The following is a 19,298-nucleotide window of genomic DNA, read 5'->3' as shown; positions in this document are numbered from 1 at the left end:
AACGTCCATCCTGACAGAAAATTCAAAGACTCCAGTTCATTGGGGGAACCTTACTCTGAAGCACTGTTGAGGTTTTGGTGATTGTAAAACAAGATTAGATTTGCTGTTCACCCTTACTGGTTGATGAAGTAGCTTCAACAGATTTACGAAGTCTGCTAATTTTACCGTTATTTGTTTATATTGATAAATGTCTGCATTCAGATGGAAGAGCTATTTGGAGTCTGTCAATTGCATCCCTGTTTTGGAAATCCCTGAGTTCATCTTGCGTTGGCTGCCTCTTGTATTGTAACCAATACCTGTTCCTAGAAGCAGAAATAATCCTTTTTCATTGTTGGCAAATAATGCAATGTCCATAAGATAAATATTGAGGGATACTTCAGGTATAAGATTGCATCTATGTTTCATCTTTAGAATAATGACAATGAAAATAAATATAATTAATAACTACCACATGAATATTGCATACATAATAAATATTTGCTAGTATGTATCTTATGCCATGCCATAGGTATCCAAATCAATACTCAACTCATTTACACTGTAAGCAAAAGCCGGTTAGGTTAGATTAGTGTTTCGGCTAATGATTAGCTAATAATAATTTATATTTTTGAAAGAGGAGAACTTATGGAAATAACTATATCATTCTGTGTTGTGTATGATTCTTTGTGTAATCCTTATCAGTGCATTTAACTCCTTCATGTATCAAAAATACCTGGAAAAGTAGTTAGTTTACTTAGTCGTAAATGTCATTCTTACTGCAAAACCCAACAAAATTTAAGTGCATATCATCACATGACTAGAAGAAGTAGAGAGTATGATCTTCAGCAGATATCATTCCCTGCATTTTCTGATAGTACAGTATTCCAAATTGGGAATGTATTCCATATTTAGTATCTCTCTTTTACTTTCTGTTTATTTTTTTTAATTACAAATGGTAACCATTTTTCGTTTTTGTTTTTACTTATCTTAAAGTTCAAAATTCAGTTTGGTAAACATCATTTTCAGATTCAGCCCTTGGTTTTAGGATTAGTTATTTATTTAGTTAAAATTCTTTAGTTCCCCCCTCCCCCAACTTCACCCATTGGCAACGAAATACTTCCTCTCCACCATCTCGGGCTATTTATGCCTTTGGTGTTAAGGCAAAATCTCTCTAGACTCTTGAGTCCTGTCTATCCTTCTGTGATGCTTCTGTGCCCCTGAATGATGGGCACATCAAGTGCTTTTCTTGTGGATGAAAACCATATTCCAGATCAGTACTCCATCTGCCACTCCTCAGAAAGGACATAGAGATCCAGGGATATTAACCTCCAGCTTTTCCTGTTCGAGCATTCGATGGGAGCAGCAGATTCTATGATGTGAGACCCAAACAGAAGTGGGACTGTGCCCTGTGAGCTGGGACTCTGATCCCTTGAGCCACTGGTACCAGTGATGTGGATGTGGCTCGAGCATCTGCTGCCTTTCCAGACACCTCTGAGCCCAGCACTGGCCCCCGGTACTGCCTTGAGCTTTTCTAGCTAGGGCAAAAAGAAGCACAGCTCCAAAACTGACTCTAGGCATCAGTCTCCCTCTCTGACACAGATTGGAAAAAAAAAATTGGTCACTATGTCCATGACTCTTCTAAAGTCACACCTTCTAAATCAGTGACGAGCCTGGCTCTACAATCACTCCTGAGACCCCTTTACTGAGCATGCCAATAAGTATGTTGCCACTAACCATATCAAGGGAAACTGTCCCGCCACTAACCATATCCAGGGAAGCTCTCCTGCTTCAGTACTGATTTCCTCTGTGCCAGTCTTCGTGTTGCAACCATTGATACCAATCATACTGGTACCAACCAGATTTTCAATATCAGTGGGTTCTTCTGAGTAGGCAACAAGAATCCTAAGTCTAGTACCAATTATGATACCAAGACCTATAGTACTCTCACTCCTATGGGCATTATAGTGCCCCCTCATCCTAGAGCACCAGTAACACCAGGGAAATCTGACTCCTCTTTGACATCTATTCCATCACCTCTTCCTCCCCATCAGCCCATTAGGGAGCAATCATCTGAACCCAACCCTTGTTCATCCTCACAGAACCAAGGCTGAGATCTCATTCTCTGGCTAGACTCCGGAGCACAACTAAGCCATCTGATCCAACATGGGTGACAGGAATAGAGCCCCTAGAGGATTAAGGAGAGGGAAGTGTTGACTACCAAGAGGAAGATGTCCTTCTAATCCGCCTGCAGTTCCCTCACTATCTCCTCCCCCATTCTGGAGGATACTGGAACTTCAAATATCCTTTCCCCTCTAGATGACTTGAAATTCTTCCAAGATCACTTGAGCCATAGTGCTGACAGTCTGGACATACAACTCAAAGTTGTTTGACAACTGATGACATTTTTTGATTGTCTTCATTCTTCTGCAGCTGACAGACTAACTATGCCAATCAATGGTGGGTTTGAGCCTGTCAAGGCAAATCCATCCTGTATATCTCCCACAACTAAGGCCATGTCTACACTGCTGCAATCGATGCTCTCTCCCATCGACTCCGGTACTCAAGCTGCCCGAGAAGCACCTCCTGTTGATACAGCACGGTGTAGACACCTTGGTAAGTTGACCTAAGGTATGTTGACTTCAGTTACATTATTCACATAACAGAAGTAGCATAACTTAGGTTGACTTACTGTGGTAATGTAGACAAGGCCCAAGAGAGCTGATCAGCATTACTAGCCCTTCCCCTTCCCTCCTACCCAAGAGGTTTCAAATATTTCTACATGAACTAAGCTGTGTGCTGTTAAGTATTTGGAGTACATGAGAAATCTAAACAGCTGGCAGGTCTCAAAATGACATTGTAGGACAATGACCCCAAAAGGCTGGAACTCTTTGGCTGAAAGGTCTGTTCTTCCACCAGTCTCCAAATACACATAGTAAATTATCAAGTTGTTCTAGTGAAATGTGACTACCTCCAATGGAATAAAGTGCTTCAGTTTCTGGAAGAGCTGAAGGCCATCTCAACTGGAGGCCAATTTGTCAGGACAGTGTTGCTTCTATCACATCTGCCTGTGCTATGCCTACCTCAGTTTCCATGCACAAGTTACCATGATTTCAATGCTCTGGCATTTCTAAAGAAGTCTAGATAATAGAAGACCTGACCTTTAAGGGACTGCAGCTATTCCACAGCAAGACAGATACGGCTGTCCATACTCCAACTCCAGAGCCACTCTTTGGTCTTTGGGCCTCTATATCTTATCTCTAGTCCAAAGACATACAGGTGTCAAGTGCTCTTCAGACAACTTGCTTCTCTTACCAACAACAGAAGACAGTTGGCCTTCTTGAAAAGGCCTCATTGTTCAAGAAGTTCAGCCTCCATTGGTACTATCCACATGGCATCATCAACCAGGCATCAAGTTTGATGACTTTTGACAAGAGCCCTGTACCAATTCTTGTGGATCCCCTCATTTTGGCAATAGCCTTGCCTTTCTTTTGTCAGCATAGGCTGGAATCACGATGGACTGGTGGGTCCTGGAGATAACTGACAAAGACTATTCTGTGTGATTCCATCTCTACCTACTCCTCCACCCACTTCCTCATTCCTCTTCAGGGATCCTTCTCATGAGACATCATTAAGAAAAGCAGACTCCCTATTGCAATATGAGCAGTAGAAGAGTTGTCGCAGGAGGTTTTATTGCTCTTATTTTCTCATCTCGAAAAGGTCTCTGCTCCATTCTAAATCTGAGAAGACAAAACAGATTAATCCACCTCAAGTTCAGAAGGGTGACCTCAGTCTCAATTATTCCCTCAAAGGACCACCAAAATTTGTTGTGACACTTGACCTTGAGGACACCTATTTTTACCTGGCAATTCATGCAACACACAGAAAATACTTGCATTCAGTAGTAGAGAAACAACCACTACCTGTATACATTTCTACCCTTTGGTCTGTGCACAGCACTAAAGGGGTTTGCCAAACGAATGACACACATGGTTGCTCACTTACGACATTCAAGGCATTGACATACCTCTCCTGACAATTAGCTAATGTGAGGAAAATCCTCTTGTGACACTCTGTATCTATCTACAGTACCTACCTGCTGAAGTGAAGAAACAGATTGACAGAGCCAGAAGAGTACCCAGAAGTCACCTACTACAGGTCAGGCCCAACAAAGAAAATAACAGAACGCCACTAGCCATCACCTTCAGCCCCCAACTAAAACCTCTCCAACGCATCATCAAGGATCTACAACCTATCCTGAAGGATGACCCATCACTCTCACAAATCTTGGGAGACAGGCCAGTCCTTGCTTACAGACAGGCCCCCAACCTGAAGCAAATACCAGCAACCACACAACAGAACCACTAACCCAGGAATCTATCCTTGCAACAAAGCCCATTGCCAACTGTGTCCACATATCTATTCAGGGGACACCATCATAGGGCCTAATCACATCAGCCACACTATCAGAGGCTCGTTCACCTGCACATCTACCAATGTGATATATGCCATCATGTGCCAGCAATGCCCCTCTGCCATGTACATTGGTCAAACTGGACAGTCTCTACGTAAAAGAATAAATGGACACAAATCAGACGTCAAGAATTATAACATTCAAAAACCAGTTGGAGAACACTTCAGTCTCTTTGGTCACTCGATTACAGACCTCAAAGTTGCAATTCTTCAACAAAAAAACTTCAAAAACAGACTCCAACGAGAGACTGCTGAATTGGAATTAATTTGCAAACTGGATACAATTAACTTAGGCTTGAATAGAGACTGGGAGTGGATGGGTCATTACACAAAGTAAAACTATTTCCCCACGTTTATTCCCCCCTTAAACCCCCCACTGTTCCTCAGACGTTCTTGTCAACTGCTGGAAATGGCCCACCTTGATTATAACTACAAAAGGTTCCCTCCCCCCTCCGCTCTCCTGCTGGTAATAGCTCACCTTAAGTGATCACTTTCTTGTTACAGTGTGTAAGGTAACACCCATTGTTTCATGTTCTCTATGTATATAAATCTCCCCACTGTATTTTCTACTGAATGCATCCAATGAAGTGAGCTGTAGCTCACGAAAGCTTATGCTCAAATAAATTTGTTAGTCTCTAAGGTGCCACAAGTATTCCTTTTCTTTCTGTATCTCAAAGTAGTACCCTGGAACCCCCATATTCACCATTGTGATATGACTATGATATGTTTTGTACAAAGTTTGCCTTGTGAGATATCATTTTGTAAGTCTCTTGATCTGTTGAACAATAATATCCTGTTGGATTTTATGCACTATTGTATGTGAAATTATGAAGTATTTCTATATGTGTTACTGAAATATGCCTTTCAGTTGCAACAAAGGAGGACTCAGACAGCATTAATGGCCCATCAAGAAAACAATCCACTATCCCCGAGGCTCCTTATGAAGGCACATACAAAATGGAAACTGCTTGACTAATGGGGACTCACTGACCCCCATGTCACAGCAAGCATCTTTCTAGCAGCTGGAAGAAGGTATGAAAAGAGAAACAGTGATATCACCACTTGGCCTTTCTACCTCCCCCCGCACCCCCCTATCTCAATACCTGGAGGAAAAAGACTTTGAACTGGGGAGGAATGGTCCCAGCCTGGAAAGGGACTCCAGTCTGTGTATTGAGGAACTGTAACCTGCGTGTACCATCTGTTAGGGTGAGACATTGCTTGATTTAAATCTTGCTTAGTGTGCTAAGTGAAAAAGGAAGTGATATTTTACCCCTTTAATCAACACAAGAACCAGGGGTAAAATAACACTTCCTTTTTCACTTAGCACACTAAGCAAGGTTTAAACCAACACGAGAATTAGACTGTGAATTTATTTTTGTTTCTTAGGTAACCAACTTTGATCTCTATGCCTGCTAGTTAAAATCACTTAATCTGTTTTTTTGTTGTTAATAAATCTGTTTTATAGTTTATCTAAAACTGTGTTTTGGTGGAAGTGCTTGGGAAATCTCAGCTCAGATTACAAAGGCTGGTGCATGTCCGCTTTCCTATGAAGAGGAGGCAAACTAAGTAATGAACTTACACTGGTCTGGCTTCTGACCAGTGCACAACAGTACAGTTTGGGGGTGCAAGGCTAGGGAGTTGCGGGGGAATTAGCTGGAGGCTCTATTTTGATGGTTCATGAGTGGATGCAAGATCATTCATGTAACACAGTTGGGTGTATCCCTTCCTGTGGATGTCTGTGTAAGTGCAGTGTCTGTTAGGCTTGTAGCTTGACATCAGCATCAAGAGGCAGCCCAGGTTGGTGGGACAGAGGGCTTAGTAGTCCCAGAGTCCAGGTTGCACCCCAGGGACCCATCACAGAGGTGAGGTGACCAGTTCTTTATGCACAATCCTGACCTCATCTCCCTGGGACTCAAGTAAATTAAAGTTAACTCCAACGCGAATCATAAAGTTTACAGAGGTAGTCATGGACTCAAAATAAGCAAAAGTTTACATCCCTTTGGAAAAGTCTTTCACTACAACTTCATCTCTAGCCTCCAAAAACTTCGAGAACTTGCCTCAGATTTCTGGGGCATAAGAACATAAGAATAACTATACTGGGTCAGACTTAATGGTCCATCTAGCCCAGTACCCTGTCTTCTGACTGGCCAGTGCCAGAGGCTTCAGAGGGAATGAACAGCACAGGGCCATTATCAAGTGATCCATACCCTATCATTCATTCCCAGGTCATTGATGGACCTATGCTCCATTAATTTATCTTATTCTTTTTTAAACCCAGTTATAGTTTTGGCCTTCACAGCATCTCCTGGTAACAAGTTCCACAAATTAACTGTGTATTGTGTGAAGAAGCACTTCCTTATGTTTGTTTTAAACTTGCTGCCTATTAATATAATATAACCAGGTGACCCTGGTTCTTGTGTTGGTTAAAGGAGTAAAATATCACTTCCTTTTTCACTTTCTCCATACTATTAATCGTTTTATAGACCTCTCCTCCCTTAGTCATCTCTTTTCTAAGATGAACAGTCCCACTCTTTTTAATCTCTCCTTTTATGGAACCTGTTCATTTTTGTTGCCCTTTTTTGTTCTGTCCTATTCAAATATATCTTTTTTTGAAATGGGGCAACCACAGTACAGTAGAACTTCAGAGTTACGAACTGACCAGTTAACCGCACACCTCTTTTGGAACCGGAAGTGCGTAATCAGGCAGCAGCAGAGATAGAAAATTAAAAAAAAAAAGCAAATACAGTATAGTACTGTGTTAAACATAAGCTATTAAAAAATAAAGGGAAAGCAGCATTTTTTTCTGATAGTAAAGTTTCAAAGCTGTATTACGTTAATGTTCAGTTGTAAATTTTTGAAAGAACAAGAACAGGTATAACGTTTTGTTCAGAGTTATGAACACTTCAGAGTTACGAACAACCTCTGTTCCCAAGGTGTTCGTAACTGAGGCTCTACTCAATTCAAGGTGTGGGTGTACTTTGGATTTATATAGTGGCATTATATTTTCTATCTTATTATTCATCCCTTTCCTAATGGTTCCTAACATTCTGTTAGCTTTTATGACTGCAGCTGCACATGGAGCACATGTTTTCAGAGAACTATTTATGATAATTACAAGATCTTTCTTGAGTGGTAAGAGCTAATTTAGACCCCATCATTTTGTATGTGTAACTGGGGTTATTTTTTCCAATGTGCATTACTTCACACTTATAAGCATTGAATTTCAACTGCCCTTTTGTTGCCCACTTATCAAGTTTAGTGAGATCTCTTTGTAACTTGTCACAGTCAGCTTTGGACTTAACTGTCCTGAGTAATTTTGTATCATCTGCAAACTTTGCCACCTCACTGTTTATCCCCTTTTCCAGATCACTTATGAATATGTTGAACAGCACAAGTCTCAGTACAGAGCCTTGGGGGACCCCACTGTTTACCTCTATTCTGAAAATTGACCATTTATTCCTGTACTTTGTTTCCCATCTTTTAACCAGTTACAGATCCATGAAATCGCCTTCCTTTTTATCCCATGACTGCTTTGTTTGCTTAAGAGCCTTTGGTCTGGGACCTTGTCAAGGGCTTTCTGGAAGTGCAAGTACACTATATACACTGGATCACCCTTGTCCACATGCTTATTGACTCCCTCAAACAATTCCAATAAATTGGTGAGGCATAATTTCCCTTTACAAAAGCAGTGTTGACTCTTCCCAACAACTCGTGTTCATCTGTGTGTCTGATAATTCTGTTTTTTACTATAGTCTTAACCACTGTGGCTGGTACTGACATTAGGTTTACCAGCCTGTAATTGCCAGGATTGCCTCTTGAGCCTTTTTTTAAAAAATTGGAGTTACATTCGCAATTCTCCAGTCATCTGGTACACAGGCTGATGTAGGTGATAGGTTACATACCACAGTTAAAAGAAAAGGAGTACTTGTGGCACCTTAGAGACTAACAAATTTATTAGAGCATAAGCTTTCGTGAGCTACAGCTTACTTAATCGGATGCATGAGCTATAGCTCACAAAAGCTTATGCTCTAATAAATTTGTTAGTCTCTAAGGTGCCACAAGTACTCCTTTTCTTTTTATGGATACAGACTAACGCGGCTGCTACTCTGAAACATACCACAGTTAGGAGTTCTGCAATTTCATATATGAGCTCCTTCAGAACTCTTGGATGAATACCATCTGGTCCTGGTGACTTATGATTGTTCAATTTATCAATTTGTTCCAAAACCTTCTATACTGACTCTTCAATCTGGGATAGTTCCTTAGATTTTTCGCCTGAAAAGTGTGGCTCAGGTATGGAAATATCCCTCGCATCCTTCACAGTGAAGACCAATGCAAAGAATTCCTTTAGCTTCTCTGCAATGGCCTTGTCTTCCCAGAGTGCTCCTTTGCACCTAAATTGTCTAGTGGCCCCACTGACTGTTTGACAGCTTCCTGCTTCTGATGTATATAAACAAATTTTTGCTGTTAGTTTGTCTTTTGCTACTTGCTCTTCAAATTCTTTTTTAGCCTGCCTAATTATACTTTTACACTTGCAAGAGTTTATTCTCCTTTCTGTTTTCTTCAGTAGGTTTTGACTTCCGATTTCTGAAGGATACATTTTTGCCTCTAACCCCCTTTTTACTGTGTTTAGCCATGGTGGCATTTTTTTGGTCCTCTTACTATTTTTTTGTTTGGGGCATACATTTAATTTTTGAGCCTCTGTTATGGTGTTCTTAAAAAGTGTCCATGCAACTTGTAGGCATTTCACTCTTGTGACTGTTCCTTGTAATTTCCTTTTAGGAGTCTCCTCATTTGTGTAGTTTCCCCCTTTTGAAGTTAAATGCTACTATGGAGGGTTTCTTTGGTATTCTTCCCCCACAAGGATTTTAAATGTTATTACATTGTGAGTGGTAATACCTGCACCACTTATGTACACAGGGTGTCATGTACGTAGATGGTGCAGCTTGCGAGCCTTCAGTCCTGGTCTCCTGAATTGGTGGTAGGATGAGATAAGGAAAAAGGTACTCTTTCGTGGAGTTGGAGTGGGGTTTTCCATTACACTAATGATGCATGAAGAGCTCACCTAGACTACTTCCAGATGCTGAGCATTTGGTTCCCACAAGTTTCATCTCAGAGCTTACAAAGGAACAACTACACTGGAATGATGTTCCTCCAAAACATTCCTGCCTCTGCTGAAAGGGAGCCACAGTCCAAATTCTATAAGACAATACTATGCCATGCATTATACTTACTAGGAAGAGGGAGCAAGTTTATCTCTTGTCAGTCAAGAAGCTTTTGAACCTTTGGAACTGCTCCATCTGACATCAAATTGCACCCTGCATCTCCCAGGTGTGCACAATGATTTATCAAGTTATCTGAGCAGGAAATATATGACCAATCTTAGAAATCCAGGTCTGGAAGGGACCTGGCGAGATCAGTGTAGTCCATCACCCTGGGTTGAGGCAGGATTAAATATACCTTCACCATCCTTGAAAGATATTTGTCTAATCTGTTCTTAAAACCTCCAAAGACTCTGTCCAACAACCAATATTTCACAATTAGGGACTGCTAAGATTGAACTTTTTTCCACCAATCACATCACCAAATTTGCACTTTTTCAGTCCGGGGGAGGCACAAGTTCAAGTTTCCTACACAATGCTTTCTTGATACCCTAGAAGGAGGACTGCTTTTACTGACTGACTTAGTACTTTTGTTAGGACTCTGGGTAAGGCAGGGTGCAGCATCTGTGATTCTGATAGCCCCTGAATCAGCCAGACAGTTTTTGTTCTCAGACTTGTTTTGTCTATCAATATGGCTCTCAATTTCCTCAGCTGACCTGCTCCATCTTATCTCTGAGTTCTGGACAAATTTTTCACCTGGATTTTTCACCTGTGCTTGACTGCCCCGATATAGATTGGCTAAGCAACATGGACAAAAGTTGCCCTTCAAAAGTCAAAGCAGACTTCCATAAGAACAATATACGAGTCCAGTGGAAAAGATGTTCTCTGGGCCTTGGAACAGCACCTTAACCCACTAAAAGAGCTGGCTGAGGAGATCTTTGGCCTGCTGATAATTTTTAATAAATCATGTAATACCAGGGAAATTCCAGAAGACTGAAAAGCAGTTAATGTACCAATATTCAAAAAGGCGAGTTAGACCAGTTAGCTTGACATCAGTTCTGGGCAAATTAATGGAAAAACTGGTGTGGATTCAATTAATAAAGAATTAAAGGATAGCACTATAGTTAAACCGTTCAATATGGTTTTATGGAAAATAAGTCTAGTCAAACAAACCTGATTTAATTTTTTGAGATGACAAGTTTGGTTGATGTAAAAGACTTAGGTTTTTGAAAGGCATTTGACTAAATACCACATGGCATTGTGATGAATAAATTATCACTATACAGTATCAATAAAGCATATGTTAAGTGGATAAAGAAATGGGTAGCTCACATCTCAAAAAGTAGCTGTCAATGAGGAATCATTGTTGAATGAGGATGTTTCTAGTGGGATTTCACAGGAATCAATACTAGGGTCAATGCTTTTCAACGTTTTCATTGATTTGGAAATAAAATCACTGCTGATTAAAATTTGCAGATGACCAACAGATTGGCAGAATGGTAAATAATGGTGAGACCGGGGCAGTCACGCAGAGCAATCTGGATTGCTTAATAACCTGAGGCCATAAAAAGAAATTTTTTTACTACAAAGTTATATTTAGGAACAAGGAATTGGGGCCAGAGCTACAGTATGGGGAACCGTATCCTGGAAAGCAGTGACTATGAAAAGGATTTAGGGGTCATAGTGGACATGTAACTCAACACTTTCCCAATGTGATTCTGTGGCAAAAATGGCTAATGTATGTATAAACTGGGGAGTAGTGAGTAGGAGTAGGGATATGAATTTTTACCTTTATATATGGTGTGGCTAGACCAGTTGTGGAATACTGCATACAGTTCTGGTGTCTGTGCTTTTAAAAGGGTGTTGAAACTTTGAAAAGGGTGCAGAAAAGAACCACAAAGTGATTTGAGGGCTGCAGAACAATGCCTTACAGCGGGGGTGCCCAATCTACAGCCTACATGGCCCACCAAAGCATTTTCATAAGACCTGCAGCCTGCTTCAACACAATATATTAACAGCCACTTCATTAGCATTTGTCGTCATGTTTACTTCATTTTAATTTACATAAGTGTGTAACTAGACAATACTGTACATAGAAACAATCTACCTAAATACATACGAAGCAAGTTGAACTTAAAATATAAGTCAATACAGGTGACTTTAAATCTTATTAAAATATGTGGAATCTGTTTGGCCCACACAAGGTTGTGCTTAGGTTTATGTGGCCCTCCTATGTAATAAGGTTGGGCACAGGAAGAGACTTTGGGAGCTCAATCACTTTAGCTTATCAAGAAGATTAGAAGGTGACTTAATTATGATATATAAATTCCTTCACAGGAGAAAATACTGGCTTACTAAAGGTGATTTTAATCTAGCCCAGAAAATCAAATAGATGATGTGTTGCCTATGAGGAGAACTGCTTAATGGAGACTTGTAAAGTAGCAATATGAAGTTCCAAACACCTTTACCAAGCCAGGTTTGTGGTGTGCCTTGTGAATTACTGCACAACAGAAGAAATCCTGCTTTCCAGTAGGATTGTGAGGGAGATGCTTACAGAGATTCTCCTCTCTTAAGTCACAGGAGGAAATGTTCTGGCCCATGGGTGATCAAACATAACTATTTTGCTGCCCCAAAAAAGTAAGTGTGCATTAAACGATACAGTCAAATTCCTATTTTAGAATCACATTCACATAAAGTCTCCTGTTACAAATAAGGTCTTGGTCTATTACAAGTGCATTTAAAAAATCTAGTTTAATTTTCATTATTCATTTTACTCTTTGCATTTCTCTCAGGTTAGGTAATGAAAATGGATCAAGGATTTGCTTTAATTTTACATTGAAATATAACAATATAAGCCAATCAAAAAGAGTCGTTATTTGCTTGTAACAAAGACTGCTGTTCAAAGGATGGCCATGATATAACATGAATTTATTTAGCTTAAGAAAGAAAAGATTTAAGGGTGACTTAATTACAGTCTGTAAGTACCTACAGGGGGAACAAATATTTAATAATGGGCTTTTCAATCTAGCAGTGAAAAGTATAATGCTAGAAATTGAAGCAACACAAATTCAGACTGGAAATGAGGTGTAAAAATTTAATTAACCATTGGAACAATTTACCCAGGTCATGGTGGATTCTCCCTCACTGACCATTTTTAAATCAAAGATTGGATGTTTTCTCTCAAAGCTATGCTCTCGGAATTATTTTGGGGAAGTTCTGTGGCATGTTATACAGGAGGTCAGACTAGATGATCACAGTGGTCCCTTCTGTCCTTGAATATTTCATAGATTCATAGATTTTTTTAAAGCAGTTCTATGCAAAATTTGTGTGTTTTCTTTTCAGCTTTAATAAAATATATACGACCAGTATTTGTGTCTCGGTCAGACCAGGATTCTCGCAGAAAAACTGTTGAAGAGATAAAGAGACGTGCTCAATCTGATGGCAAATGGCCACAGGTATGGTATAACCTCTTTTATGTGATATTTGACATTTGTTGGTTTTGAGAAACAAATTTTAGTCTTTTTTTCTCCATAGAGGACACGCTAGACCAGTGGTTCTTAACCTGGGGTGCACGCACCCCCTGGGGGTGTGAGATGCCCTTTCTGGGGATGTGAGGCATGCCAGATTTTTTTTAGAAGGTAAATCTTCGAAAACACAAATTAAGCACAGGCACATAAGTACAACTATTTTGTTTCATCAAACCTATATATTTATTAACATACTTTTTTTTAACAATTACTGAAATATACAAACAAAAAATATATCTAGGTTTAAAGAACTGACCTACTTCAACAATTTTTGATAAGGGGTGTGAGAACATATTTTGATTTTTGATAAGGGGTACGAGAACATATTTTGAGAACCAAAGGGGTGCAGGCTGCAGTAAAGGTTAAAAAGAAAAAAGAAAAGGAGTACTTGTGGCACCTTAGAGACTAACCAGTTTATTTGAGCATGAGCTTTCGTGAGCTACACGAAAGCTCATGCTCAAATAAACTGGTTAGTCTCTAAGGTGCCACAAGTACTCCTTTTCTTTTTTCTTTTTACGAATACAGACTAACACGGCTGTTACTCTGAAACCAGTAAAGGTTAAGAATCACTGCACTAGACCCAAATGCTTTTTCTCCATGAATGCAAGATTTAAAATGTTGCTTTGCAGAACATGTTGCTAAACTTAAAAAGGAAGCTTACAAGAAGTGGAAATCTGGACAGATGACTAGGGAGGAGTATAAAAATATTGCTAGAGCATGCAGGGGTGTAATCAGGAAGGACAAGGCACTATTGTAGTTGCAGCTAGCTTGGGATGTGAAGGGTAACAAGAAGGGTTTCTACAGGTTTGGTAGCAACAAGAAGAAAGTCAGGGAAATTGTGGGACCGTTACTGAATGGGGGAGGCAACACAGTGACGGATGATGTGGAAAAAGCTGAAGTACTCAATGCTTTTTTTGCCTCGGTCTTCACAGATAAGGTTAGCTCCCAGACTGCTGCACTGGGCAACACAGTATGGGGAGGAGGTGAGCAACCCTCCGTGGTGAAAGAACAGGTTAAGTACCTTTTAGAAAAGCTGGAGATGCACAAGTCCATGGGTCCAGATCTAATGTATCCAAGGGTGCTGAGGGAGTTGGCTGATGTGATTGAAGAGCCGTTGGCCATTATCTTTGAAAATTCGTGGCAATCTGGGGAGGTTCCGGACGATTGGGAAAAGACAAATGCAGTGCCCATATTTAAAAAAGGGAAGAAAGAGAACCCGGGGAACTACAACCTCACTTCAGTCCCTGGCAAAATCATGAAGCAGGTCCTCAAGGAATCCATTTTGAATCACTTGGAGGAGAGGAAGGTGATCAGGAACAGTCAACATGGATTCAGCAAGGGCAAGTCATGCCTGATCAACCTGATTGCCTTCTATGATGAGATAATTGGCTCTGTGGATATGGGGAAAGCAGTGGATGTGATATATCTTGACTTTAGCAAAGCTTTTGATATTATCTCCCACAGTACTCTTGCCAGCAAGTTAAAAAAGTATGGATTGGATGAATGGACTATAAGGTGGATAGAAAGCTGGCTAGATTGTTGTGCTCAACGGGTAGTGATCAATAGCTCGAAGTCTACCTGGCAGCCAGTATCAAGCGGAATGCCCCAGGGGTTGGTCCTGGGGCCGGTTTTGTTCAACATCTTTATCAGTGATCTGGATGATGGGATTAATTGCACCCTCAGCAAGTTTGCAGATGATACTAAAATGGAGGGAGAGGTGGATCCCCTGGAGGGTAGGGATAGGGTGCAGAGTGACCTAGACAAATTGGAGGATTGGTCCAAAAGAAATCTGATGAGGTTCAACAAGGACATGTGCAGAGTCCTGCACTTAGGACGGAAGAATCCCATGCAGTGCTACAGGTTGGGTACCGACTGGCTAAGCATCAATTCTTCGGAAAAGGACCTGGGGATTACAGTGGATGAGAAGCTGGATATGAGTCAGCAGTGTGCCCTTGTTGCCAAGAAAGCTAATGGCATATTGGGCTGCATTGGTAGGAGCATTGCCAGCAGATCAAGGGGAGTGATCATTCCCCTCTATTTTGCACTGGTGAGGCCACACCTGGAGTATTTCGTCCAGTTTTGGTCCCCCAACAACAGAAGGGATGTGGACAAATTGGAGAGAGTCCAGTGGAGGGCAATGAAAATGATTAGGGGGCTGGGGACATGACTTACGAGGCGAGGCTGAGGGAACTGGGGTTTTTAGTTTGCAGAAGAGAAGAGTGAGGGGGGATTTGATAGCAACCTTCAACTACCTGAAGCGGGTGGAGCTAGACTGTTTTCAGTGGTGACAGATGACAAAACAAGAAGCAGTGGTCTCAAGTTGCAGTGAGGGAGGTCTAGGTTGGATATTAGGAAACATTATATCACTAGGAGGGTGGTGAGGCACTGGGAATGGGTTACCTAGGGAGGTGGATGTGGAATCTCCATCCTTAGAGGTTTTTAAGGCCCTGCTTGACAAAGCCGTGGCTGGGATGATTGGTTCTGCTTCTAGCAGTGGATTGGACTGGATGACCTCCTGAGGTCTCTTCCAACCCTAATATTCTATGATCTTTGAGTTATATTGTAACAATTTTTAGTCCTTGGAGAAAATTTCCATTGATACCAAAAATCATCTGAAGCCTTTAAATTTAATGGGCAGCTGAGGTTCTTGCACTTGAATTTTATAATTGTTATGATATGGTACACTTTTGGGGGGAGGGAGGAAATAGAAAAAGAGGGACTGTTATGACTACTCTATTTCAGCCCTAAACGTTCTAGAAGTATGTGCATTTTTATTTTAAAATTTGAAGCATATTAAAAATTCTCCTGTTTTCTGAAGATGGCCAGTCTCGGGCTTTAGCATTAGCACTAGCTGTGCACCTATGTGATCCCTTTTCTCAGTAAGTGCACATATTAATAAGTCATATTTGATAAGCATATCTGCGAACATAATCTGGCAAACAAGTAGATTTTAAATAGGCATAAATTTCTATTAGAGGAGTTCCTGATTTTGTGGGGTCCCTCAGTGAGAGAGGATTTGGCATGTACTCCCTTTCCTATACTATTAGCACCCCCAACAAGGGAGAAGAGGTTGGAGCCTTACAAAGTACCTGTGCATTAAAAAGTGCATTCCAATTGACATAAATAGGGTGGGTGTTGGTGGGTGGTCCTTGCCCTTTCTTTTCCCATCCATTGCCTTCACATTCAGAAAATCTGAACCAGTTTGGTTCAAACTAAAAACAAAAAACAAAAACCCCAACTCCAAAACCCTATTTTGGGAGAAACAAAGTACCTGAAAGGTGAAAATTTGTGAACTGCTGAAAGACCTATAAAATGAAATATTAAGCAACCCAAATTATAGCTGCTCTTAAGCACACCAGGTATAATCCTGTAGTCAACATGAATAAGAAACAGAATACCTCAATGGCATAAGATAGTCACTCACCTCTATAAGTGTTTTAAGATTGGGACCTTAATACTTGATCCTATGACCTTTGCTCAGCAACTCAAGTTAAAATAAAATGTAATCCAATCTTTTTTACTTCTGTGATTAAAATATAAATGGTATAGTGTAAGCAGTGTTTCCCAATCTCTTCGATGCCAAGCTCTTTATGCCAAGCTCTTTATTCAGGAAAATGAAACTAATTGTACCCTGTGCAACCTCATTGTGTGGTGCTTATAACATTCATAGTTTAACGTACACCTTTTCCATGCCCTGTTGGCAAGTCCTTTGCGTCCCCTTCCCTTCTTCCTCCCTGCCCCGTGACATACCCACAGTACAATCCAGACTGAGTAGCTGTGTCACCCTTGCCCTCTAACCTGGGGTGCCCTTTAAACTGCTTTGCTGCTGTAGCCTCCAGTCAGGACTGCTCGCAAACAGCCTCCAACATGTAGGTCACTCCCAACATGTAAGCTGTGTTTGTGTGTGTGCTGCAGCCAGCCCAGCCCCACCTTGGTTATGTTGCAGGGTGACCCCAATGCATCCCCTGTCCTAGATTTTCTCCCCAAAATATATGTCCTTTACCACCCAGTTCTTTCCTGGACAATACAAACTTACATAAAGTCCCACATTTTATTAATAGAATTGGTATGCACACATCTTGTTACCCCAGATGGAATTTCACAGACACTTCAGTGTAAATACACTAGATTAGATAAAACAAGTTTAACTAAAAAGAGATTTTGGGAGTACAAGTGATGAGGCATTAAAGTCAGAAATGGTTACAAGAAAAATAAAGATAAAACTTAACTAGTGCCTTATTTAACAAACTACATTAAGCAAAGTTTATTTCACCACATACTCTCAGCAGTCTCACTGACCAAGCTTCTTAAGTCAGTGTTACCAGATTTGCCCATTACCTTGGGGTACGCTCATTTCTTAGGGTTACTCTTCTGGGGGTGGGAGAGGAGGTTCTGTAATTCTGTCAATGTACTGCTTGTGTCACATTTTTCATATGGAGCACTACTTCTCCCTTCTGCAAGTTCCCTCCCAAAGGAGCTGTCCTGCAGGACCTAGGTTCCCCAGGGCTGGGTTCCTCCCGCCCCAGAATCACAGACACACACACACACCCTGTCTGTTAGCATGTGTGTGTGTGGTCCTCTGAGCGGACCGGGTCAGTCAGCACTCCCAAGCTTTCACCTTATGTGCCCTTGGACTCAGAAGGCTGGGTCGAACAGCACTTCCAAGCTGCCACCCTCATATGCCACGGGCACCACACCAGAATAGAATACGCCTGAGCAGACTGGGTTGAGCAGCACTTTCAGGCTGCCCCCCTTATCTGCCCCTGGACTCAGCAGGCTGGGTCGAGCAGCACGTTTAAGATGCCACCCTCCTATGCCACAGGTTCAGCACGTTCCTGTCCCCACTTTCACGTTACAGCTGTTCTGGTAGTAACCCACGTGAGGAGCAAACCCCACAGGATTTTTGGGCGCTACAGGGATCTTTAGCTTAGGTAAGACGAGCGTTGCTGTAGAGCAAATGGGAAAGCCAAAAACACGAGGGAGGGAGGGAAGCAATCAGCTTAACCATAAAAGTTATTTATTGCCTGGTAATAACCATACAAGGAGTGCCAAGCAAACAAAACAGTTACAATATTAAATCTAGCTTAAATTTGATTACAAAATTCAGGTTTAGAAAACGATACCTGATCACCCTAGTCAGGGTTAGAAAGCTATACCTAGAGTAGGGAAAAAACCAAAAACAGAGAGAGAAGGAGGGAGAGTTGGGTTCTCACCACTCCGTGAAGCTTGAACTGGTTGGGGTTCCCAGGTAGTGGTGGTAGCTGAGGGTCTGGAGTGCTGGAGACAGGCAGAGCCCCCAGCATGATCATTTAGGAGAAGATAAAGTCCCAATGGAACTGATTCAGATTTTGGATCCAGGCATCAGAACCCTTACTTGAGGTGAGTAGTGATTTTTGTAGGGAAACAACAGTGGTTCAAGGGAGAACACTAGATTTGTTTATGGGTAAACTGATGGTTCAGAGGAGTATACCTAAGTCATTTTGTTCAGGCTAGACAATAGGAACTGATCATTCCTGGCTTATGGGTGGTGGTCCTTCGAGGGAGTTCACAATACAATTAGGCAGCTTCAGTGTTTTGGATACAAATAAAGGATTTATTACTAGGTTTGGTGTGATAACTACTGAGCTGGGTGTGTGCAGGCGTGTGTTCATTAACATCTGGAGCAAAGATCCTCCATCATGCAGTGCTTCCCTGCTTTTCTGGTCCCAGAGTTCAGTGCGGTTCTTACCTTGGAACCTCTGTTCTCCATTCTGTATGCTAATGGAGATGCCTCCCTGTCCAATCTTCGATGCAAATAAGGCTAGGAGAGTTGCCTTAATCCTGTCACCCTTGTCCGGAGGGGTTTAGGTGTGTCTCCCACTCTTTATAAGTCTTTCTTCTGGTCAGTTTTGGCTCAAGCAGAGGCTGGGGTGGGGCGTCCTTCGTGAGTCCGACAGGCTGAATACTGCGCCCTGGAACCCCAAGAACACGTCGCTGACAGGTAACATCAGGACCCCTTCTCCAGTTCAATAGCTGCTTCCTTTGTTCCTTTTGGTGTAGTGAATCGATGGACAGATTCTTACATGCTATGAATACTGAAGTAGTTATCAGTGTTGACATTTAAAGTATTGTTGCAAAGTTAGCACCTGTTGAAATGAATGTAACAGTTACATCTGAGAACCATTGGTTGTGCTATGCTCTCTTCAAACTCAAGCAGGCCTCTCTCTCCATCAGTTACACC

General features: G+C 41.4%; 1 protein-coding gene across 1 annotated transcript in view; it reads left to right on the top strand.

Annotated features, from left to right (window-relative positions):
• LPCAT1 (lysophosphatidylcholine acyltransferase 1) overlaps positions 1-19,298 on the top strand; it is a 135,640-nt gene that overhangs the window by 32,206 nt on the left and 84,136 nt on the right. Inside the window, exon 4 of the mRNA XM_074945089.1 lies at positions 12,894-13,006. Within this exon, the coding sequence (XP_074801190.1) occupies positions 12,894-13,006 (113 nt within the window). The remainder of the gene's footprint in view (positions 1-12,893; positions 13,007-19,298) is intronic.

This window comes from Natator depressus, chromosome 2 (assembly GCF_965152275.1).
Source record: "Natator depressus isolate rNatDep1 chromosome 2, rNatDep2.hap1, whole genome shotgun sequence".
In the NCBI taxonomy this organism is placed as follows: Eukaryota; Metazoa; Chordata; order Testudines; family Cheloniidae; genus Natator; species Natator depressus.
This window is presented reverse-complemented; position numbering and strand designations above follow the sequence as displayed.